The 25,447-nt window shown below is 35.3% G+C and overlaps 1 protein-coding gene across 3 annotated transcripts in view; it reads left to right on the forward strand.

Annotated features, from left to right (window-relative positions):
- Positions 1–25,447, forward strand: part of SLC16A10 (solute carrier family 16 member 10) — a 152,601-nt gene that overhangs the window by 88,273 nt on the left and 38,881 nt on the right. For all 3 annotated transcript variants that reach the window (XM_072643062.1, XM_072643063.1, XM_072643064.1), the window contains one exon: positions 6,079–6,541. In XM_072643062.1, the coding sequence (XP_072499163.1) occupies positions 6,079–6,541 (463 nt within the window). The remainder of the gene's footprint in view (positions 1–6,078; positions 6,542–25,447) is intronic.

Here is a 25,447-nt window from a genome sequence, read left to right on the forward strand (position 1 = left end):
CTAGTATATACAACAAGAATGTAGTCTATATTAATAGATGGAGAATCCACACCAATGCAATTATGGATCCTTGAAATATTAAAATAATGGAGGAAAAACTACAAATTTCCATGAATGAACAGTGCTCATTGGTACATTTTAATTGAGCCAGCAAAATTAATCATAGTATGAAATCTGATTTAAGGGAAATTACTAGTAACTGAATCCACAATCAGAGGAGACAAAGCCAGTTTATTTAGATTGGATCCCTTTTACTAGAATATTGAGTCCAGTTCTAAGCTACGCAACTGAAGAACGTAGAAAACATGGGGTTGCACAACAATAACTGGAAGACCACAGATTTGGTGCAGAGTGGCCTGGCCTGGGCCAGGCCATGAGGCCATAGCAGGTACCCAATCTGGCAAGGTCTTCATCCAGCTGGGACTACAGCAGTGGCACCCTTTGCCAGTTCCAGACCAAGTTCCCCACTGAGTTGGCAACAGTGTGAAGAAACAGTTCATGCTCTAAATAATATGCAGAGGCAGAAAAGCTTGGGCAATCTTACCTTGAAGGTTGTTTAGCTTGTTTGACTATCTTTTTGTGCATGGAAACATATTATAAGAAGGTTCTGAAGAAAATTACTAAATATACTTAGGAATAGAATGAGATTTATGCTCTGCAGGGCCTCCTTCTGATAGACCCAGTTGAGAGAGGACTTCATTTTATTGAAATGACCATTTATGAAGATAAACCATGGAGTCTCATGCATCTCACTGGCCAACTGCAAAGTGTCCCCTACCTGCTTTCCCAGCTTCATTCTACATCTGCTGCCAGAGCCATGGTGCCGTTCTACTCCAAGGACTAAATTTCTAAAATTTTGCTCCCTGGCTGACATCTACTCACTCAGCATCCACTTTTTGTCTTTCAACTCCGTGAGACTCTGTAATCTTTGTAGTAATTTCTGAGAAAACATTATGAAGCATTTCACTTTTGGAATTCAGAACAATTTAATAAAGGGAGCTGTGCAAATCTACCCAATTCAAAGTCCGTTTCTTATCTGTCCCAGGACTATTAGTTCTGCTCGATATTTATGCTGTCGTCTTTTGATTTCTGCAAGTCGTATACAGGTTTGGTTTAATTTTCCCTGAATTGAAGAAGGCGTTTTTTTCTGGATGTGGTTTCTGATGAGGGGTAAGCTAGGCCTGTGGCCTGTTGACACATCTCCCAGACCTCAAGGAATTCACAGGATTGCCAGATCTGTTTTGACTATTAGTTTCTCAGAAGCTCTTTGGAAAGATAATGTATAATGCTATTGGTTTTTAATGTAGCATTTATTACTAAGTCAATTAGTACTTCATGTGACTTCCAGTTACCTTAATTCTCCTTGGAGGATTTTATGTCATTACTGCATTGCCATGAATGTTGAGAATGTAATATGTGTTAGCTTTTTTTATTAAAACTATGTAAGCACAGTAAAGGAGATGCTAAGCCATCAGACCTGTAGACATCTTTGCTCTGTCCCTTAATGAGTAATAAGTAATTGGAACGAACATTTTCCTTATGGCTTTATGATAAATATAACTTATGGGGAAGATAATTTGGTAGGAATAAATTTGCTCTGGTAAAACGTATGAATCATAAACCTTTCTTGAATTCAGTGTTCAGGATGTGCATAGATCTTGTAATTAATTCAGGTAAATAATATGAATGTTTCCTGAGTAAAACTCCCGAAAATCTTAATTAACACATTTTTATTCTGCCTACATTCTTCATGATAATGTTTTCAAGACCTTGAAATTAAGTTAATCATTATTGTTTGAGAGCATTGTTCTTTGGAAAGAGCTAAGAGATTTACTAGAAAAGAATGAAAGAATTAAAGTTCTACTACCAATTATATTGTAGTTGCTAATACTGAATCTAATCTTCCAGATTTAATTTCTCTTATGGATTTGTTAGTCATTCACCTAAATCCCAGAGGCTGGTTTAATATTTTAATTGTATAAAACCCTTTTTGCTTTTCTATAGCCTGTAACAGTATGTCTTTCTGCCTTTCACACCCATTGTAATAACTTTGCCAAAATAGCAAGGCTTTAGTAAAACTTTTCTTCAATAATAATAGTAAAAAAGAAAGTTTGGAAAGATTTCAGAGGAGAGCCACAAAAATTATTAAAGGTTGGAAAAGACCTATGAGGAAGGTCCAGAGCTGGGACACGGCATATGTGTGCCATTGGTCAGGTTTTAAAATTAAAACCTCTGTGTATTATTTTTCTATAGAGGCTTTGAGCTATCCAGGTGATTTGACTTAGTAGAAAATCCCTGTGTATCATGGAGAGTAGAATTCTTTTTGGCATCTAAAATATGTACATTTACAAAAAGTAATATTAAAAAGTGTTGCACCCTCCTGTGTGTTGTACCCTTGGTGATTGATTGCCTGTCTGCTTGCCTTCCCTTTCCCTACCTAGTTCTAATTCTGGGAAGGGCTGAATTAATTTAAATCATTGGAAGAAAACTGAGGAGAGATGTGAATATCACGTGAATAATAGATTGTTATAATGTATGTGGGCAAATACCTAATAATGTTTTTATGGTGGTAAATCAAAAGATATGTCTGAGAAGTAGAATAATACCAAGTATCTTGTATTTAGACAGCATCTTTCAAATTCCTCAAATTCTTGATCTTCCTCAATTATTAGTACCCTCCTTCATGTGTAGCATATGACTTTCTCTAACTCTGTTTGCAGCAGCAGTTGAGTAGGGGTGAAAAAAGTAAATCATGAGAGTAATCTAGGAGTAGGATTTTATCTAAGGATGAATAACAATAGGGTATAGGGACTAAAGATTCCAGAGTAGAGGATATTGTAGAATTGTATTGTTAACTATAGGATTGAGATTCTGAAGAGAGGAAAATGAAGCTGGAGCAGGGCTCACACGCTGAAGTCTGCAGGGCAGAGGAATTGGATGTCACAGAGAGGCAGGTGGAAGTACGGAGGGGTAAGATATGAGGAGAGACGTAATTACAGATTGTAGTTCCGAACAATTCCCTGAGATAATGACTGTGCAAATGTATCAATTTTCTAATGTTTTTCTAAACCTGACATTCTTCAACAAAGAGAAACATGTTGATATACAAAGGACAAAACAAGAGGACAGTAAATGAAGCTGACAACTTGTTCTATTATTTTTTAAAGTGTTAAATTTAACAAGGATGGAACAAAATTGCCCTGTTAGCGTTACCTTCTGAATTGATTACTTCTTAGTATTTATGCAGCGCTGCATTTTTATTACTGCTGTATACTGCTAGATGTGTTCATTGATCTTTTTTCCTAGTAGCTTTCAAATTTCATTTGCATTACTTTTTGATGACCTTAACTCCGATTAATTGTAATTCATCAGGTGTGTGAGTGCATATAGCAAGGATAGCTGTATTAAAGGCTTTAAAGGAGTAAGAATGAAAAAGTTAGGCATCATTATCTGTTCGGTCAAGTAACTATTGGAATGGTTGGAGAATTGTTCCAAATCAACATAAATTAGTATTTGTAAATGCTAAATAATAATAATAACTAAGATTTATATAGGGCCTTCTACGTATCAGACATTAAGCTAAGCATTTTGCAATTATTATCTTATTTGATCCCTTATTATTCCCATTTTTGCTGTTGAGGTAGACATAGGTTAAGTGACTTGCCTAGGGTCACCTAGCTAGTAAGTGTCTAAGGCTAGATTTGAACTCAGGTCTTCCACATTTCAAGGCTTGTTGCTGTTATATACTGAGCCACCTAGCTGCCTTTCTATGCATGCTGAATGGCCTTTCCCTTGCTGGGAATAACCCAGTCCACAAAAATTTCTTTCTCCTCTACACTTCTGTCATTGTTAATTAATACCACATAGTTGTGTTTAGTTTTATAGTCCATTTTTATAGTTCATTTAGCTATTGGATTTCAGTGGCAGATATCCAGAATTGAACTACAGATTCCAATGTGTCTCCCCTCTCCCTCCTCTCAGCCTCAACAAGAAAAATGGTTGTCACAAAGCCCATGCATTTTACAGAAGTCCTATTGATACAATTATGTGTAAAAATGAGTCCTGAATCAGTAAGCTTCACAATACAACAGGCAGTGGGGGAAGGCTCTGCTAGAGATGTATAGCTGAAGGCTTAGCTCCATTATAATAATGGCATAGCAGAGACCAGCAGACAGTGAATATTCATGATGACAACCCTTAGTGACCCAAAAAATATATATTATATTCAGTGTGTTTCTGCTTCAGAAAGCTAGGAAGACATTTAAAAATGAATTTTAAACTTCTAGCCAAAGTGACTTGAAAAAATCAACACTGAAGAATCTCAGGTCTTGGTTAGAGAAATTTACCTACGGAGCTTATTCTCTGATGCTAAATTAATGAGATATTCTCATAATATTATTTTCTAGTTGCCTTAGTTTTATTTTACCAGTGAGGTTTTTAACTTCTTGAAGCCATGCAATGTCTTTTAAAAAATAAAATTTTTTTTGTTCCCTGGAGGAATGATTTGCTCACTAAATATTTGTTGAATGAACCAATAACATACAGTAAATAAATGGCCATTGTAGGGTAAGCTATGTTAAGGAAAGCTTGTGGGAGCAAGTGTTTTGAAGCAGGTCTTGAAAGTACTTGGGAATGGACATGGAAGGAAGGTTTGCCCACATGACTCAATTTTATTTGATCCTTCTGGAGTTCCTTGTGATCATCACAGTACTTTGTCATTCTTGTCATTATTCTTTCCATTTTGCTAGGAAAATCACCTAACAACGCCTCACACATAACAGGTGTTTGGTAAATGTTTATCAAGTAGAATTGAATAATTAACTTTAGCCTCTAAGTTTCTATTATGTACTCTGCATTTGTAAATGAACTTTTACTTTTAAAATGAACTTTTACTAAGTCTAAGTAAATGATATTCACTGGCTTCCTTTTATTCTTGACTCTCTCTATTTCAAAAGCATTCAAGAAATCTTAGATCATTTTACTTTTTATAAAATATATGCTTAGTTGGACCAGTCTGTCGATGTTATTTGGAACGCTTTAAGAGTAATCTTTAAAAGATTTTCATGGGCTCAGGGCTAATAAGCTAGAACTATTAATGGGCACTATATTTTAACTTAATGCAGTTGTATTATTTGCACAACCAACAGCAACATAAAGTAGGGTGAAGTTTGATCCATAGAACTTAGGCCAGAAAAAATAAGACCTCTTTGTTAATATTCTGGATGCATGTTGGTAGGGGGATGTGTAGTGAAGCTTCTCTCTGACAGACTGTTTTAATCCAGTGGATGCTTGTTATATATAGCAGTAACATCAGTGTTGAAATCTTTTCCCTCAAAAATGTGTTCTAACAAAAGAAATCTATTTTGATTGTTTTCATTGAATTTATGTGGGAAAACAAATTATTACTTTTGGCTCTATTGAGTCTGATTTCAGCTTCTCATTTTTTATATTTACAAATTGCCAAAAAACCCTAGTGATTTCTTTTTTTCCCCAACCTTTCATTTTATTTTATTTTTTAAAAAGTGAATTAATTAATTTGTTTTCAGTTTTCTACAATCACTTCCATAAATCTTAGATTTTCTCTCTCTTCCTCCCTTCTCCTTCCCCAAGATAGAGTGCAATCTAATATAAGTTCTGCATATACATTCTTACTAAATACCTTTTCACCTTAGTCATGTTGCATGGAAGAATTAAAATGAGTGGAACCCCAGTGATTTCAAGTGAAATACTGTAGTCTTCCTGAGTTCGTGGAATCACTGTTAGTCACCCATGGCAAGAAGCATTTATATCCATTCAGACTGAATCAAATTGTTTTTAGTGTAAAATTCTGTACCTAAGAATAGTGGACTTTCCTTCATTTGCTCTTTTTCCTTCTCCTTTCTTATCTCCCTTTTCTTTTCTCTTTCATTTTCTTTTTTCTTCCCTTCCCCTGCCCTCAACAGTACTTGTAGATTTAGCATCAGTAATTTTGAGGAAATAATATAATAGATATTTGCATATATTTTAAGAATGACGTATCTCAGTCATTTCAATAATCAATAGTGAAAATTATTTTCCTTTTCTTTCATTTTCATACAGCTCCATCGAGCCTCTGTATCTCACATATGGAATTATATTTGCCTGTGGCTGCTCATTTGCATACCAGCCATCGTTGGTCATTTTGGGACATTATTTCAAGAAACGCCTGGGACTGGTGAATGGCATCGTCACTGCTGGCAGCAGCGTCTTCACTATATTACTCCCTTTACTTTTAAGGGTACTGATTGATAAATTGGGCCTGTTTGATACACTCAGAGTCCTATGCATCTTCATGTTTGTCCTGTTTCTGGCTGGCTTTACCTACAAACCCTTTCGTCCTGGTGCCAAATATAAAGACAGTGGCAAGAAAGCAGAGAAAAAATTCTTTCTCTTTTCCAGGAAAAAGTTCAGTCCTCCCAGAAAAGTTTTTAATTTCTCCATCTTCAAGGTTACAGGTTATTCAGTCTGGGCTTTTGGAATCCCACTTGCACTTTTTGGATATTTTGTGCCTTATGTTCACTTGGTAAGTGTGGTTCTTTGGCTTACCTTACGATGTTCTGTTAATACTGTATAGGTGAAAATCTTGGTGGATGAAACAAACACTATATCAAGCTAAAGCTGTTTTGGAACTCTCTTCTGGTTGTGCTCCAGGGCTTCTTGTAATTAGAAATATCTGAGCTCAAGGCTAAACCATCCATCAGAATCTCCTAAACAACCAATCATAGTGGGGTTTGGGTCCTTAACAAAAACCTAACATACCTCAAAGGAGGGAGAAGAAAACAGAAAACAAAAAAAAAAAAATCCAATCAATTAAAAACTGTTTTAAAAATTGAAATAATGACTATGGGTGAAAAAAATGAATTTCTTTTAGTGAAGGCAGTAATCTTCATGGAGGACAAATAAGGTCTAGTGTAGGGGTGAGGAACCTGTGGCCTTGAAGCCCTCTAAGTCCTCAAGTGTGGCCCCTAGTTAAAATCCCCACCCTTGGTATAGTGGATTAGAGTACTTACATCAATTTATAATTTTTCATTAGACAGATGCAGAAATTACATAATAGATAAGTGTAGAGTATTTTCATTGAGGGACAAATTCTGGGAAAGGGGGGATTACCTATACTCAAAGGACTACTTTGGTTTTTTTCCAAGATTTGTTTTTTAAATTAAATTTTATTTTTTCAGTTAATTAAAATCTTCCTTCTCTTTTTTCCCATCCCTTCTCCCCCGTTGACAAAAAAAGTAAGAAAAACAAAGCCCTCATAAAAATATGTATAGTCAAATAAAAATAAATTCTGGAGTTGGCCATGTCTAAAAAATATTTATGTTTCAATAAGCACCCTGAGTCTGTCATCTCTCTGTCAGGAGGTAGGCAGCATGTATCATGAAACCTCAGAGAACTACTTTGGAAGAAATAAGAAATGTGCCAGATGAAAGTTAGAATTTCAAACATTCAAGTTACTTTAAGTGGATGTTCCTGTTTCAAAGTGTGTGTTTCAGCCTCTTTATGTTGAAATCAGAATAAGTGATGTCTAAAATATTTGCCCCATGGTAATAAACCTTACTCGTAGGGTTTGTTATGTCCCGTTTTTTGTTTTCCTGCAGTAGCCACTGAATTTTATTCATAGTTCAATAGAGTTCACAGTTGAACTATGATAACAGAAATGATGATTTAGATGTAGTCCTGATAGTTTCATAACTGTTTGGTTGTTTTTTTGTGTGTGGTATGTATGGGTGAACTTCGGCCTCATAGAGCCAGTATCCAGTTTGAGTCATCAGTGTGAATTTCCTTACTAAAGAAGTTTTTGTGCAAGATTGGTATCAGTAGTTCAAAGAATTCTTGGGTTTAGGAGGTCAAAATTACTTTGAATTTAGTGCTAATGTTCTTGGAAGTGATTGTCTCTCCTAATTCTAGTCTTCAAAGCATATATTTTAAAGTTGGATTTACTGTAAATACAACCACAGATGTTCATTTTTATTGTAACTATAGCATTGACTTCAAACCTTGATTTCTTGAGTAAGTCATTTAAAAATCTCCTGCTTTCAGCATTCAAGTATAAAATGAGAGAGTTCAGATTTTTCAATTGTTTTTCAATTAAATTATATCATCTCTAAATTCCCTTTCAACTGTAAAATCCTATGATCCTAGGAACCAGGGAAATGTATCATTAATCATTTTGGGCTAATGTCCTTAGCTATTAAAGGTGGTAGAGACAGAAGATCATAGTCATAGATTTAGAACCAGAAGGGACCTCAGAGATCATCTAGTAAACCCCCTTCTTCTGTAAGTCAGGGAACTGAAACTCAGAGCGGGAAATGACTTGCCTAAGTTTGCAAAGACAGTAAGTGTCAGAGTCAGATTTAAATCTAGTCTAAATTCAGTCTCCTTTCTACTGAGGACTGGAGAAGAAGGGTACATGAATTCTGGGTTTTTTGGTAACCTGTGTTCCTGCTGCTAGACAAAGTAAACCAGGGGAGAATGACTGGATATCAGGGTATGGAACAAGACTACAGTGTCAGTGGCTTTGTTTAACAAGGTGATGATTTTGTTAATGTCTCAACTTTGGCAGGGATTTTGTAACTAGATCAAAGGAAAGAATATATGAACCTCTGGCACAGATGTAATGAATTGCCATATCCTGATTTTCCCTATTCTCTTAAATTTAGTGTTTTTTCGAAGTGATCTAATACAATCTCTTTGAAGTACTTGTAGGGAAAAAGATGCCTCAGCATCTTACCTCTTCTGTGCCATAGCCACCTCTGCTTTAATTCCAGAGCAAAATCTGAGAACTTTGATCCTCTCCTCTTTCTTAGCTAGAGGATAGGATTACTTTGTTTATGCTTATTTGCAATACACATGAAGAAATTTGTATCCAAGCCTTGCAAATACAAAGTATAAAAAGAATTCTATACTCAGTAACTATAACACTGTAGTGGAAAAGCACTAAAACCCTGGTCAAATACAATGGTTAATTTGAAAATATCAGGGCTTCATCAGGGTATCCATATCATTAAGTCAGTAAACATTTATTAAGTACCAGCTACATGCCAGGCACTGTGCTAAGTGACAGGGGGATACAAAGAAAGGCAAAAGACAGTTGCTGTTCTTAAGGAGCTCACCATCGAATGGAAGGAGGGAGACAGCTTGCAGACAGCTATATAGAGGATAAATCAGAGAGAGAAAGCAGAGAGAAGGCACTAGCTCTAAAGGGGACTGGGAAAGGCTTCCTGCAGATTTTGAGATTTTAGCTGGGATTTGAAGGAACCTAGGGAAGCCAGAAAACAGTTGAGGAGGGAGAGAATTGAAGGCATGCCCAAGGTTAGAAGATGGAGTTATCTTGTGTGAGGAACAAAGGGGAGGCCAATGTCATTGAATTACAGAGATTATGTGGGTTGGGTGACATTAAAGGAATAAGAAGACTGGAAAAGTAAGAGGTCAGATTATGAAGGATTTTGTATGTCAAAAGAGGATTTTATACTTGATCCTGGAGGTGATAGGGAGATATTGGAGTTTATGGAGAAGGTTGACATGGTAAGACCTTTGCTTTAGGAAGAACACTTTGATGGTGGAGTGTAGGATGGACCTGAGAAAGATTTGAGGCAGTGAAACCAACCAACCAACAAGCTATTGCAATCCTAACTTTCCACATCCTTTTTTTAAAGCAATGAGGTGTTGCAAATTAATTGCTTTCCAGGAAATATATTTTGTGAAAGTATATTTTGTCTGGATGGATGTTTCTTAGGAAGTATGTTGGGTTAAAATAAAATGTATTTTTTAAAAGTACCAGGAACCCATTGTTTTGAAGGGATTGTTCCACTTTAGAAGGATTTGGGCATAGTGGTGATGCCTCTACATTAGACAACCTTATGCAGTAATGTGTGACTAAATTTTTCTAAGTATGCTGATAAACTTGGCTATCTTTTTTGGAAAAAATTAGTGATCCTGGAAAAATTGAAGTATAGATTATCTTTTATTAAGATAAAGAGTAACTTTTGTTTATAAACTTTATATTCCCATAATCTGATGAGCTCATGATAATGTAATAAGTTAAATTGATGGTTCCTTAATAAAATTTTGCCTAAGGATATTGAATTGGCTGTTCACCCAAAGAACAATAATGCAGTAATGACATTAACTTTTGTAACAAACCAGACCTCATCTTGTCTTCTTTTTCCTGCTCCTTCTCCATGCATGCTGATGCAGGAAATTTATAGACATATTCCTCTCTTTCTCTCCCCTTCCTTTCCTTCTCCTCTCCTCTCTCATTCCCTCTCCTATTCCCTCTCTTCTCCCCTCTCTTCTCCTTTCCTCTCCTCTCCAGTTCCCTCTCTTCTCTCTTCTCCCACTCCCTCTTTTCTCCTCTCTATCTGTGTCTCTTTCTATCACATCTCTTTCTCTTGCTTTGGTAGTAAAAATCATTATAGGTAGGTAACATAAATAACCCCTGCTTTTTAAAAAAGAAATATGTTCTGAATGTAGTCTGTTGCACTTTTGGTACATTATGTTTTAAGATCTAAAGGAGGGAGATGAGTTTATCCTGACTTAAAACTCCTTGCACAATATTTTTCTTGCAATTTTCTTACACTTCTTTCCTTACCCAAGGACAAGTGGCTACAGTAGCCACCTAAGGCTTCATTTTTAAAAGGTCAGTAAACTACTCTAGAAATGGAATGAAGTTGGGGTTCATTCCATTCTGTTTTTCCTAACTGCTGCTCTATCCTAGCCTCTTAGCAGCTCTAGCCCAGACAGTGTTACTCGTGAAGTTTTTCTAAAAGGAACTGCTTCCCCTCACTCCAGCAAGTCTAGGCATGGAATTCCTGTGCCCAATCTATACTCCAGCCATATACTAATACTTAACCTAACTATGACACACAAATAGTGCTCTACACTTTTAAACTAGTTTGTTCCATGTCTGTGTGTTGAAGTCAGGGATTAGATCTCTATCAGTATTCAATGTTTCACTTTGGAATCATTTATAAACACTGTTAGTCAACCCTGCAGCAGCTAATATCTCATGATGAAATGTCCATGAGCAGAAATGAGAGATTTTATAGATCAATAGGTTGTATTTAAAAAAATAGAAAAAGCTACCTAAGCTGCATGAGAACTGAAGAAGCCAGTGATGTATGGTAGAAAGAGCTCTAGGTCTGGAATCAGAAGACCTGGTTTTAAATTCTACCTGGGTAAATAACTTAATGTTCTCTCAATTCCATTCATTTGAATCCTGAAGTCACATGATCTTACACAGTCTTAACTGATCTACAGAGTTTTTGTCTATCATCTGTTATAAATATTTTTATACTATAGTGATAAATTTTTGTTGATAATCCTTCAGAGATTTCTAGGTTTCCTAGAAATTGTGTTGTAATGGTTAGTTTCTAGGGCTTTTACAGGGTGTTTTTTCGCTGTCTCAATTTGAAAACAGCTGCTGTCCTCTGTGGGCTTTGGTTTAATTCTAGTGGTTTAAGGAAAACCATTGTATAATCATGTTTTTATTTTATTTTGCTCACCACACATCTGCAATTCCTGAAACATATTAACAGGAAAACAGTGATTCATTTCTTGGAAAGCCAACGATCCATATTTTATTGTTATGTTTTCAAAGAACAGGTCTTGATAATAACTTAAAGGTATGTTACTTTTGTGGCAGGTGGCAGTTTCCTGCTCAGGAGAAACTTTGACCTGCTAGAAAAAATATCATAATCTTGATTTTGTGATTAAAAAATATACATTTTAACTGCTGACAAGGCAAAAACTAGTAGATTTATTGATGGATTGACTACAAGTTCAATGGTCAGTAACAGAGTTCATAGTATCTGAGTTGAAAAAGTTCTCTGAGCCCATCTGGTCCAACCAGTGCCCAAACAACAATCCCTCTTCATGTTCCTAATAAGTGATTAATCAGCTTTTGCTTAAAGACTTCCAATGAGGATGAACTCACTGTCTTTGGAGGAAGCCAGTCCTCCATTTTGCTAGAGCTCTGAGTATTAGGAAATCCTTTCTTGCACCAAATCTAAAATTGCTTCTTTGTAGTTTCCATCCATTGGCTCCTAATTTCTGCCTTCTGGGGCAAGTCAAACAAGTAGAATTCCTCTCCCATGAAACATCTTTTCAAATTATTTTCATGGAAACTATGTTATTCTATCTACGACCCATAGTGATGTAGAAATACACAGTTTTTTGAAGTAGTCCATTCTTTTTTCAGATAGCTTTCCTTGTTAGACAAAGTCTTCCTTAAATAGAATGAGTTTTTTTCCTTAAATAGACTTCCTTAAACTGATTGGTCCCAGTTTTGCTCCCTGGGGCCCTAAAGGAGTTTAATCCTCCTTTCATGTGATATCTCTTTAAATATTTGAAGACAGCTATCATGTTCGTTGCATTGTAAAATGAGAAACAGATTCTGAGGGAGACAATAGTATGACCTATGACAGCCAAAGAGATCCATTTTTACCATTCTAGATAACATCAAATATTCCTGAATGTAGCTGGTCACCCTATACCATTTGTCCTCACTTCTAGACTCAGTCACAATTAGAGCTACTATGGGATTTTGGTTGTTTCAGTTTTCAGTTGGTAATACTTTGGGGGTACATTTCTTTCTTTCTTTCTTTCTTTTTTTGAAGTCTTGGGTTTCTCCTACAGCAACTAACAGATGGCAATGACCTATCCATCTTCTTTTCCAGGGAAAGTCTGCTATTTTTTCTTTTTGTGTCTGGGGATGATATATTTTGCTATTTCTACTTGAACCTCTCGTAACACTGATTTGCCACATGGTGGCTAATCTCTGCAAACTCCATCCCACTCTCCTCAACTGGAATGGAAAGTTTTCCTCAGCATACTTCCTCATTGTCTCTAAAGGCAGCAACAGTTTTGAGCAAGCCCTAGAGATTCCATGTATTCTATCAACAAGTTATGATTGAAAAAATACAGGATTGAAACATTTTGGTTAAATTAGGTTAAATTCTAACTTTGCCAATTATTGCCAATGTGACTTTGAACAAGTTACTTTTCTTAGTCTCAGTTTCCTTAACAGTGAAGTGAAGGAGTTAGACTAAATGCCATCTTTAAGTATGATCTTGTTATCCTAGCAGTGGTGGTATCTCTCATTATGATGTCCATTTCTGGTTGCAAAGAGAGCTAAGGGCAAAAATATCTAGGATTTTTTTTTTTAAGGTGGGGCAGTATGGGGGCAAGTTAGTCTACTTTTTGCACATGTCTGTCTTTTTGTTTTGTGTGCTAGGAATGTGAGAAAATACTGCTAGTGTAAGGGTACCTTTGTCAATCTGGCTCTTGTGACATATTCCTCCCCTCTCTTTTTCTGTCCTTGTTTGCTTGAATGTGATTTTTCAGTATGGGTCATAGTTCTTACAGTCCATCATGTTCCTGATTCAGCAATATGCAAAAGGCATAGCAGGAAACCAAAATTTTATAGAAAGAAATGGGTGAATCTATTTTAAGATCTGTTCTATACATGGAGACAGCTTGACTGAGTAGATGGTGCTGTGGGCTTAGAGTCAGGAAGACCAGGGTATAAAATACTTCCTCTGACACCTACTTAGCTGTGTGATACTGGACAAGTAACATAACCTTTCTTAGTTTCCTTTTCTGTAAAATGGGAGTAATGATAGTAATAGCATGTCCCTCACAAGATGGCTAGGAGGCTCAAATGAGGTAAAGCATGGAAAACAATTTACTAACATCAGAGTAATACATGAAGGTGAATTGAAGTTGTTAATATTTATTTTCCTGGAAGTGAGAAGGAAGTAAATTGTTCACACTTAGAGGAGCTTTTTGAGATATGTACTGCTTACTATTGTAGAAGAGTTCATTCCGTATTAACTATTAATTTGTAAATGTTATTGCTTATTTTATATTACATAAGGGTTTTATTTGGATAAAAATGTAGTTTAGAAGAATTTAGGCAAAATGTAGCCATACAATACTAGTTACTCTTCTTTTCTTTCCCAGGTTCATATCACCTGCACTGATGGTTATGCCCACAAATCTAGAACTTGAGTTTAACATTTTGATACTTCAACACATCTATCATTTCATCAGATGCATACTCCTTCTTGTTGATACCTTGTTTTGTCCCCTTATTCTATTTAATTATCGTTCATGTCCTTCCAAAGAGGATCTACTCCACATGCTAGATGCATTTTAAAAAAATTTTGTGGGTGGTCCAGTGATCACTAGCAAAGTACATGGCATTATTACCCTTTTTTTGGTCCCTTGTCACTGCTACCTCCTGAACATTCACTTCCTTTTTGGATCTCATTTCTTGGATGGTACCTTTTTATTCTACTTCCTATGTATAAGTCCTTATTTGAAATATGCTGTAGTTTACTTAAATCAGCTATTTCTCCAGTGGAATTCAAGAAACAAAATCAAGAACGTTCCTTGCAAATTAACCTTGGTGTAACTTTCAAGTGTCTTGTTTCTTCAAGTTAAGGGAAATTATCCAATGCATGCTTACTGTGTGACAGGCCTGCCCTCTTCCTATGCTAATATTCTGGGAATACAATTAAGAAAAGGAAAAACATTCCTTGCTCTCAAAGAGTTTACAATCTAATGGGGATGGACAACACACAAAAAAAGGAGACAGGAAAGGGCTGGGGTCAGGGGAAGAGACACTAGGAGGAACCTGGCCTGAGGCCGTCTTCTTCCACTGAGTTGAAACCAAACAAAGCAGCAAATGCTAAGTGAAGTGAGCTGAAAATTCATTTTCTGCACTGTATAAAGAATGGTTGTTTGGTTGTTGTCATTCGTTCTCAAGGAGGACCAAAGTGACATCATTATGTGTTAGATTCAAGTTACAAGGCTGATCAGACCAATATAAGCTTGGAATGCTCTGCCACAGGTCAGGCACAAATAGTCCATGTGAACATTTGAGACAGATTCTTTAATATCTTTATAATTTCTTTAAATTTTTGGAAATATTAAATAATACTTTAACGAATATTCTTTAATATTTAAATAATTAATATTTAATAAAATATAATATTCTTTAATATCTTTAATATTTGCTCATGGATCACAGCACTTTCTCTGAAGAGGGTATGCCATGCTGAGCGGTCCTGTGCCAGTGTCTTCCATGTCACACAATCAATTCCAAAGTTCTTAAGAGGGACCTTGAGAGTATCCTTGTATCACTTCTTCTTCTGACCACTATGTGAGTGCTTGTCCTCCGTGAGTTAAGGAAAGCTTATGTATTTGAACAATGTAGTCAGCCCACTGAAGTTACACTCTCTCAAGCAGAGTTTGAATGCTTGGCAACTTAGTTTGAGAAAGGATCTCGTGTTTGGTATCTTCCCATGCCAGGTGATCTTCAGAATCTTCCTAAGACAATTCAGATGGAAGTGATTCAGCTTCCTGGCATGGCATTAGTATATTGTCCACATTTTACAGGCATGCAATAATGAGGTCAGCATAATGGCTCTGTAGACCTTTAGTTTGGTAGTCAGTCTGATGCCTCTTATCTTCCACACTTTCCTTCGGGGCCTCCTAAACACTGAGCTAGTTCTGGCTGTGTGTGAACGTCATTGTGAATGTGTATATCCCTAGAAAGTATACTGTCAAGGTAAGTGAACTTATCCATAGTATTCAAAACATCTCCATTTTCTGTAACTAATGGCTCCTCTATAAAAGAAGACATTGGGAGGAGTAGGAGTAGGGACTTTAGGAGTAGGGGTAGATATTCTAATCTCCAGACTTCCAATCAGAAGGGAGAAGAAGCTGAGGAAGGTATTATCAATTAAACTTTGAGTTAGCAGCTCAGTGATGAGTTAAGTTTATCCTGGGAGGGGCCTCTTGTCCTCTGGAGTTGAAACAAAGCAGAGCAGCAGATGCAAAGTGGACACTAAAAATATTCTTAGGAAATTAAGCTCTTAGAGGAGAAGATCTTACATATTTTTATAAAACTTAGAATTAAGCCCACTATAAGTATTAATTGAACTTGATTGGACATTATATTTGTGAGAAGGAAATTGTCATGGAACAATGAGAACCTGATGGAAAGCAAACTGAAATTTAAAAAGTTGTGGGAACTAGAAACAAATGTAGTTATGGAGTAAAGTTACTTTCTTCCTTAATATAACTCTGGTCAGCTTAGTCGTGTTAGCTTCTTAATCATTTCATTCTGATGCTGGCGTGGCTTGTCCCTTGAGAGAAGTTAGCAACTATTGCAGCAGTTTTGCGATGTTTCTTCAGCAGATATATTTGGGGCCTCATTTTCAGGGATATTGCAAAATAACTTTACATGGAAATTTAGTAGTTTGGATGTAAATTTAGGGTAATTATGTTATGCTAATAAGGCAGGAACAAGATACGATTCTCTTGATGACTGTATATTACATTCATTGTAAGATTCTTATGAAGTGTAGGTTCTTAATGAGAAATACTGTGCATTCTTAATGCAGCAGGGAAGTTGTAATTATTAGTTAAATTGCTATTTAGAAACACTTTTTAAACAGTGGAATAGGAGAGGAGTTTTATGGCTTTTGGCATGGATTGCTCCAGTTAAGTCCTATTACCACATAAACTAATCAAAAGTCATATCATAACATAGTGTTGAAGAAGGAAATGTGTGTGTGTTTGTCTTGTGTAGGAAGGTAAGGTAAATACTAGAGGATTAAAAAATTCCTTGGTCCTTAGACTATAACATATTGCAATGATCATTGTAATTGTGGTTATCATTTCAACAATTATTAAGCGTTCAGAATGTGATCTGTGTACCACGTTACAACAGTTAATCCTATCACCTCACCTTTACCTTCACAGATTTTCCAATCAAGATAATTTTTTTATAATTTTGGTTTTATATTAGATTGATTTTGACTCTGCAAGAATAATTATTTGAACTAATAGTACAGAGAAGTTCTTACATGTGCAGTAGCCCTCACTGTCTCACTGTTGTGAGTTTTTTTCTGGTTTGGTGTTTCCAGACATTTGCAATAATGGTAATCAGCAAGGGCTTTTTGAGGCAAATTCTAATTCTGAAAATTTACTCCACATTTATACCTTGAATGGCATTGAATAAATATTAATTATATTATTAAAATAGAATCCATGTAGTTTTAGAATTTTGGAAATTTAACCATAGATCCAAAGTTTATAAAAACAATTTTCCTTTAAAATATACTTTAGAAGTAATGTCAATTTTCTGTAAAATGTAAATAACAACAGTAGCTAATATTTATATAGTATTTAGGTTTGCAAATTGCTTTAAAACAAATCTCCTTTGATTCTCACAAAAACCCCATGTGGGGTAGGTGTCATTAGTACTGTTTGTACAAACAGAGAAACTGAAGATGAGAGACGTTAACTGATTTTCCCAGGGTCACAGAGTTAGTAAGTATCTGAGGCAGCATTTAAACTGAAGTATTCCCGCCCTTCCCCCCCCAAGTCCAAAGCACTATCCATTATGTTACAGCTGGTAGGAGAATACATGTGTGGAATACACTGCCTATATTGTCAGACTTGATAGCTATTCTGGTTAGGTTTGCTGAACTGCATTTTTTCCCTTTATTATTCTTTGTTACAAGGGAGGACTTAGTGATTGGAGGAGAAGAGAGGGATATGTTAGGAAATAAAAGTGATATAAAAATATATCAGTAAAATTTGACAAAGAAAAACATACTTACAAAAGTAATAAAACATGGGAAACTAGTCTATAAACATGATAAAACAAAAATAGGCTCTGCTTTTAGTGAATAGAAGTAAATCAGTGTCATTTCTGAAAAGGAAGTCATCATTTTTGGCAACTACAGATATTTCACTTTGAATTATCCTTTTATTTATCTCTTTTTATTAAAAGTTTTCAAAATAGTTATGCCAGTTGTCTTCAGCCCAAATATTAAAAGGCTTTTGGGAAAAAGGATATTATATACTTAAAAAATACATAAATTTGAATTAAAAAGGTATAGTATTGTATTTCTTTCAGTCTTTGACAGTATCAAGGATAATAAATTTAATGTAAATATAGGAAAAGTGCAGCTAGGTGGTGCAGTGGAGTGCCAGGCCTGGAGTCAGTCAGACTCCTTTTTTCTGAGTTCAAATCTAGCCTCAGACATTTTCTAGCTGTGTGACCCTCGGCAAGTCACTTCACTCTGTTTGCCTCAGTTTCCTCATCTTAAAATAAGCTAGAGAAAGAAATGGCAAACCACTCCAATATCTCTGCCAAGAAAACCCCAAATGGAGTCATGAAGATACAGACAGTTGAAAAAAAGACTGAAAATACAGGAAAAATGGATAAAAATTATTTAGATTATAACTAGATCATGTGTTTATAGCTGAAAAAACCTTAAAAATTATCTTGTTGAATCTTTTATTTGACAGAAAGTGCAAAGCTAGGATATGAATTTAGCAACATGTTATCTTTCAAAGCTGGCTTAATATTGTGAGGCACATGAAATGGGAGTCTCACTTATTTGAACCTAAGCAACTCTATCTTGATTTTAAGTAATTAATGAACTACTTTAGTTTTCTAGGATAACAGAAAAACAATGCGAATGTGTGAAGAGCTCCCTATACTCTGTATCAGTGGTTCTCATATTTGTTGGTCTCAAGACCCCTTTGTATTCTTAAATATTTATTGATGACCCCAAAGAGTTTTGTTTATGTGTGTCATATTTATTATTAGAAATTTAAGTCAATTAAAAAACATTTAAGATAACAATTACAAACCCAGTTATATGTCACCATTGTTGACTGGACTGAACTGGCCTGTAACCTGTGGATGGCTGGAGCCAGACAGAGCAGACTAGAGACAGGAGAATCAGGAATCAAACAGAAGTTTAATTTCAAAGTAAGTGAAACAGCTTACAAGCAAGAGGGATCTAGACATGTTTGCTAGGGCCTTGCGCCTGAAGTGGGGGGGGAGCCAAGGCAACGTGGGGAGATCTCACATCAATGGCTGTACAGTGAGCTGTAGCCCTGACATTGACAGCAACAGTGAGACAAGTTTGATTCATAGCTGGACTTCATGACCAGAACTTGTCCAAGCTCAGAGAGCATGTGGTCCTGGTTAAAGCAATATAATTATGTGATTTTGCCAGAGGGTGAGCGCAAAGGACTGTTGTTCTGCTAAGCTCAGGGTACAGCTTGCTTTGCTGGGCCTTAGCTCTTGGAAACAGGGTGTCTTCTAATATCTTGACAACAACGATAATATATTTTAATGAAAAATGACTATTTTTCAGAACAAAAATCAGAAGAGTGGCATTGTATTACATATTTTTGCAAATCTCTTTATTGTCTGACTTAGTAGATGGCAGCTGTGTTCTCATATCTGCTTTTGCATTCAATCTGTTAAGAAGTTGTTTTGGTTGAAGTATATAAAGAAAATCTGGACTCACATGTATGTGAAAATAGAAGAAGAAGGAATTTTTAATAGGAAAATAATGTCAATGTTATTATGGAAATAGTTTTGAGAATTTTTGAAAGGCTCTCAAGGACTTGACTCTTAGGGTACCAGGACCATACTTTAGAACCAATGCTTAAATCATGTTTGAATAGTTGTTCCTTAACAGTAAATAATCAGCTATACTATCTATCTCCTGCTTTAATTGACCACAATAGCTGCTGTATGCTATATCAAGACTGACTTTTTCATGGGAAGTCTTTTTGATATTTTGATATTTCTCAATGATAATAATGATACTCTAGGTTTTTTGTTTTGTTTTTAAAGGTTAGGTCTTTTGAGTTTGGGCCTCATAGGATATGGCACCTTGTTGGAATCACTTCCTTTTCAAGATCTGTCCCTCAGTTTTTCAAGTTTGCAAATTCAGTGATTTCACACAAATCAGACTAATTTGTGGATTCCAAGTGCTTCATTTGCCCATTTTTCCATTCATTTTGCCAAGACTAGGTCTTTAATTACCATTGGTCAAGGAACCCCTCTTTCTCAGGATCTTGGTAGCTAGAAGGCCTAATGAAGACTCCAAATAGTAGAGCAAAATAATCTTTTAAAAATTATTTATTCGCTTTTTTTGGGCAAAGTAGTCTTAATGGTGGAATAATAATGATAATAATAGTAATAATAATGAAATTATGCTTTAGGGTTTGCAGAGAGTTTTACATTATATTATCTTATTTGATCCTTAAATATATTTTTTTATCAGGTTTTGGTAGACTGGTACAATGTAAAAAGTGGTGGAATTTGAACTCAGAGGCTCTGGATTTCAGTCTCTGCTCCAGGCTTGAGGAAGCCTTTTAACCTTTTTGGGCCTCGGCTTCCTCAGCTGAAAAATAAGGGGACTAGACTAGATAACTTGTGAGGACCTTCTAGCTCTGAGTCCATGACCATAAACCTGGAGGAACATGGAGGAAGAGTGTCATCTTCTACCCACCTTCTCTCCAGTGCTTTTTCATAGTTCCTTATCCTAATGTGTTCCTAGTTTTTCCTGCAACTCAGAAGGCATGAATTGCTTCGTTACAACACTTCCCTGTTGCCCTGTGAGCATTACTTTATTATGTTCTTTTACTTGTTGAGAGATAGAAAATAGTCCAAGAGGGAATTGAGCCATTTTTGTTTCACTTGAAAACTGTTTGGTGCCAATTCAAACCAAATGAAATTTAGCTAACTAGATGAAATAATTGAGCTACTTATACAACCTATTTAGAAAACAAAAATTCCCAATTATAACAACAAAAAACCAGCAACAGTAAAACTTGGAATTATCCATTCCTTTCATATTTCAAGGGGAATCCTAGCTAACTCTTCCAAAAAAGTTAAGTATTAGTTTATTTAGCCTGCTGTTGTGCTTATGTTCATTTTAGAAGATTTTCACACAATATGTAAGAAGTGTATTTTACTATAATGAATATAATGAAGTCTTTTACTATAATGAATTCTTGCGGAGATATGTTAGCTCTTAATTTGATTTGGTGATTCAGTTAAGTTTGAAATAAAAGGAAAAGATTGTCAAACCAAAAGTGTATGATCAAAGAAAGCACTCACTGATTTCCAATCTGTCCTTCCATATTCTCATTCCTTCTCTTGATCCTCCCCCAACTCAGAATTTTACTCTCGCAACCTCTTTGTCCATAGGTTGTATTGAATGCTAGTTAGGGTACTTTTTCATGCACGGAGGCTATTTGGAGACCTGGAGCAAGAGTTCTTCAATCCCAGGAGCTACAGTGACAGCTATTGTCCGAGGTCAAACTTCATTTTCTCACCTCAACTATCTAGGAACTAAGGATGAAAACCTGGTGAATTTTAGTTATACTACAATTTGCAAGATTCAAATTTGGAAATGGCACAAACACTTTAGCCATAAGACCACTTCAGGTTCCCATGTATTTTCTTTGTAAGCAATAACCACAGACATATATTCTGATAAAGATTCATTGTAAGATTTTTCTCTTCTGTACTATTTTTATGTCTCCCTGATGTCATCTAAATAATTAGCATTATGGAAACTTTTCTGTCTTCCTGGGCCCCCTTTCCCCTGTGTTGATGCCATTCACGATTAGTCATTCCATGGAAACCAAAAGTTAAAAGTTTTCACTTCATTAAAACAGTATTACTAGAAAGAAAAATAGGCTATTAAGCAATCCAGCTGTACACAAATCCTAGAATTATAGAATCACAGGATGTTAATGCTAGAAGAGACCCTTACTAATAATCTAGTCCAACCCTCTTATCTTAAAATGAAGAACTAAGAGGTGGAAACCCTGAGAGAGGAAATGATTTTAATTAAAGAATTATGCCCTATCTCCAATTAGTCACTGAGTCTTAGGATGCTGAATAAAAATAAAACCTTATTAACAACTTAATAATAGTCTGCTTTAATAGAGTTCCATAAAGCAGCTAAACCTTCTTTTCTTGCTTTTCATAATTCAGTATTAGAAATATTTTTAGAACTCGTGTCAGTAGACTTAGCTACAAGGGAGGTAAATTTTCCTACTGCCTCCTATGTTTTCTGGAGGCATATCTTGAGGATATTTTCATTCTCATGAAAAAGTTGATCAGACCTAAGCAAATATACTTTTCTAGCCGTTCTACTAAAGTAAGGCATTTTCAGTAATGGAAAGACAATCTTATCTTGTTTTTTAAATAACAACATATACATACTGATTTCACAAATACTAATAAACTGCTCCTTGTGTTTTAGGATATTGTAGCACATATGGAATCACTTTTACCATGGATGGGAAACATGATAATATATTAATGCATTTGGAAACTTTAAGTTGCTATATAAAAGTCTGTTGATATTGTTGAGCCAGTAAATGTCCTAATGTAACAGTAGACTATGTAAAAATTACAATAGAAGAGTTATGTTTATTTTTACAATTTAAATCAACATTGTGGAAATAGTCAACAACTTATTAAGTATAATGAACTCCACAGTAGCATTGGATTGTTTCTCATATTTTAGCCTGTGATGTGTCTTGACATTTGTTGTTTTGGGTAAAAGCCAACCCTTCAGAGACTATTTACTTTCTCCTAGGCCTATTTCTTCCTTGTTCTAATGCCAACAATTTGGATAATTGCCATTAGGTAGAAAGTGATGCCTGTGTTTGGGGCCACATGATTTCAAATAGCTGTGCTCCATAGGCATGGATAATTGAATTTAGTGAGTTGAACCCTGGACTGTAGCGCGAGATATATCAGCTATATCACTAACTAATAGTACAATCTTAAGCAAGTCACTTAATTCCTCTCTACCTCAGTTTCCTCATCTGCAAAATGAAAAGGTTGAAATTGCTATTTTCCTGGTTTTAGCTCAAAATATCATGCTCACATCATCTGTGACTGTAATAGACACATCAGTAATTAATTGAATCCAAAGAATACTGTTATTCAAAGCTATCATCTTGGGAAATCATACACTTATTTCAAAAGTACTACCATTGCTTAAAACATTTTTGGAATCACTGTTTTGGAATTAGCTAAAAAGCCATGTTATGAATAACACAAAAACTTAATATGTTATAACCTGTTTTTTGTGTAAACAAGATTTTAAAAATCTTATTAACCAGGTTTGATTAAAAGTGTTGCTTCAAACTTTTTTTTTTTACTTTCTGAAAATCAAATCTGTATTCAAAGAAAGAACATGGTGCTCCTCTTGAAGGTAGTTACAAGGAGGTGGTTCAGTGTCTGAAGGCAATTGCAAAATATGTATCAAACGATAGTAGCATTTTTGGAATAAATTATTGCTTCTCCAGGAGATTGCTCTGAAAGACAGCATTACATTCATTGGGAGATGTGTTTTAGTAAAAATAAACACATATATTGAATCAATTAATTATATAAATTAACATTTCTTAATCATACCTTACCATCCAATCATACTTTTTCTATAAAAATGACTCATTAAAAATTTTTAAAAAGTATCAGTTGCTAATTATTAAAAATAAAGTCACATACAAGTAAAACTGTCATCTGGTACTTTTCTGATTAATCTTCCACTATTAACAGTAACTATTTTACTAGAAGATCTGAGTTTCAGGTATGCTTTGCCAGTAACCAGCTACACTTGCCTTGGGTAATAAGACCTCAGTGACTTCACCTATAAAATGGAATTTGGACTAAATGATCTCTGAGGTCTCTTCCATTTCTGATAATTTTTGTATGTATACACAGTACTTGTTCTATCTCTAAGGATCATAGATATAGATCAAAGTATCAGAGGTCATCTAGTCTAACCACCTATTTTTACATATGAGGAAAGTGGGGCCTAACAACAGGAAACGCCTTGCTCTTAGTCACATAGTATGTAACAGATATGAGTGTAACTCCAAATCCAATTTTCTTTCCACAATTTAACCTGAACCTATTTTTAGAAGATTTTTGAGGGGCATGCAGAGAGTTACAAGCCTGGCTCTACCACATTAGAACTTCAGAGTAGTTTACTATAAGAAATCCACCGAGGCAGCATACTCTTCCATATTTAAGTTTTGTTTTTTGCTATATTAGCTAGTACTCTGCTCTTATGCAAGTTACCTTCTTTAGTACAAAGTCCCATATGTTCTGATTTTACTTCTTTTTCACCTTTTGGTAAAAGAAAGGAGAGAAATCACAGCTTCTGGGTTTGTGCAAAAATCCCTAAATGATTTCTTTCTAACTCCTTCCTAATCTCAGCTTTCTGAACTTTGAGGCCAGACTCTGGTACAAAATCTTAATTTACAAGCTATTAACCTTCCTGGCAGGTTCTTAGCATGTTTCCAAGACACTTCTATTTTTTTTTAAAAGGAAGTTAGTTTCTTTTTGTACTCTGAATTTAACTTTGTAAAAACACATTTGAAAAGAGAATCAATTTCAAAACGAAAGATATTGTAGCTGTTATACAGCTTACAAAGAATTTATTGCTAGAAATTATACTCCATTCTTAAAGAAGGGATACAATAGCCAGCGCCTAATCTCTGTGTAATGAATGAACAAATTTGTGAAAAGACTGTGTCCATACAACATTTGTGCTTTTATTAGAGGGGAAATGAGATGTTTTGAATTATATATGTTAGTTTTTTTAACTAGCAAAAGACCTGACATAATAAGTAGTCAAAAAATAATACCACAAGGAATTTTCTTTTTTTCTTTTTTTCAGCTGAAATCGACATTGTTCAGTGGTATGATTTGTGGGGTTTTCTAGTAAGGGTGCATTTGAGATGGGGGCAAGTATGAAGATGGAAGCTGTTTTCAAGGCAAAATTGCCCCCAACTCAACTTGCAAACTCTTCCATCCTTATCTCATTTGAAGTGCATATAATAAGCAGATCTTTTCTTTTGAGGCAGGGCTCAGAAAGAATTTCTTGAACTGGATGACTTTCTTTAAATTTAATAACACAATCAGTAAAGCACTTTAATAATAATACAAAAGCTATGATATATGAATAACTTTCTTTTTCAAATCCTTTCTTTGTGTTTTATTGTGCTACTAATACTGTATTTATAGTAGCTCCTCATTTATCTGGTGCTTATGTGATGGTGGCTTATCAGGCAATGTCACCTATTCAGAACACTACTAAGAACTAGGAAGAAAGCAAAAATGTTACCATTAGTTTCATATACTATAATCACAGGAAAAGAGTCTCTTAGCTTGCAGATGGTTGTAATAAGTGTGGTTTTTAACCCTACTGCAGATTAGATGTACCAATTTAGAAGGTAAGAGATTGTTAGAAGAAGCAAACACATTGACCTTAGCAAGGAGTGACATTTCCCAATGACAGATAAATGAGGTTTTAATATATTATCAAAGTAGAATGAGGAGCCAAGGTAGTAGAGTAGAGAAGCACTCAGTCAAGCTCTCTTAACATTCCCCTCCAAACAACTTTAAAATAACACCTCAAATCAAATTCTGGAGTGATGATCCAACAAAGATCAGAATGAGACATGTTCTTCAAGCTCAAGACAACATAGGAGAGATCTGTGACATGGGGGAGGACTCTGGCTCAGAGCCCACATGGAGTAAACAGTATTGGTGAGACTAAGTGGC

Source organism: Notamacropus eugenii, chromosome 2, assembly GCF_028372415.1.
Source record: "Notamacropus eugenii isolate mMacEug1 chromosome 2, mMacEug1.pri_v2, whole genome shotgun sequence".
NCBI lineage: Eukaryota > Metazoa > Chordata > Mammalia > Diprotodontia > Macropodidae > Notamacropus > Notamacropus eugenii.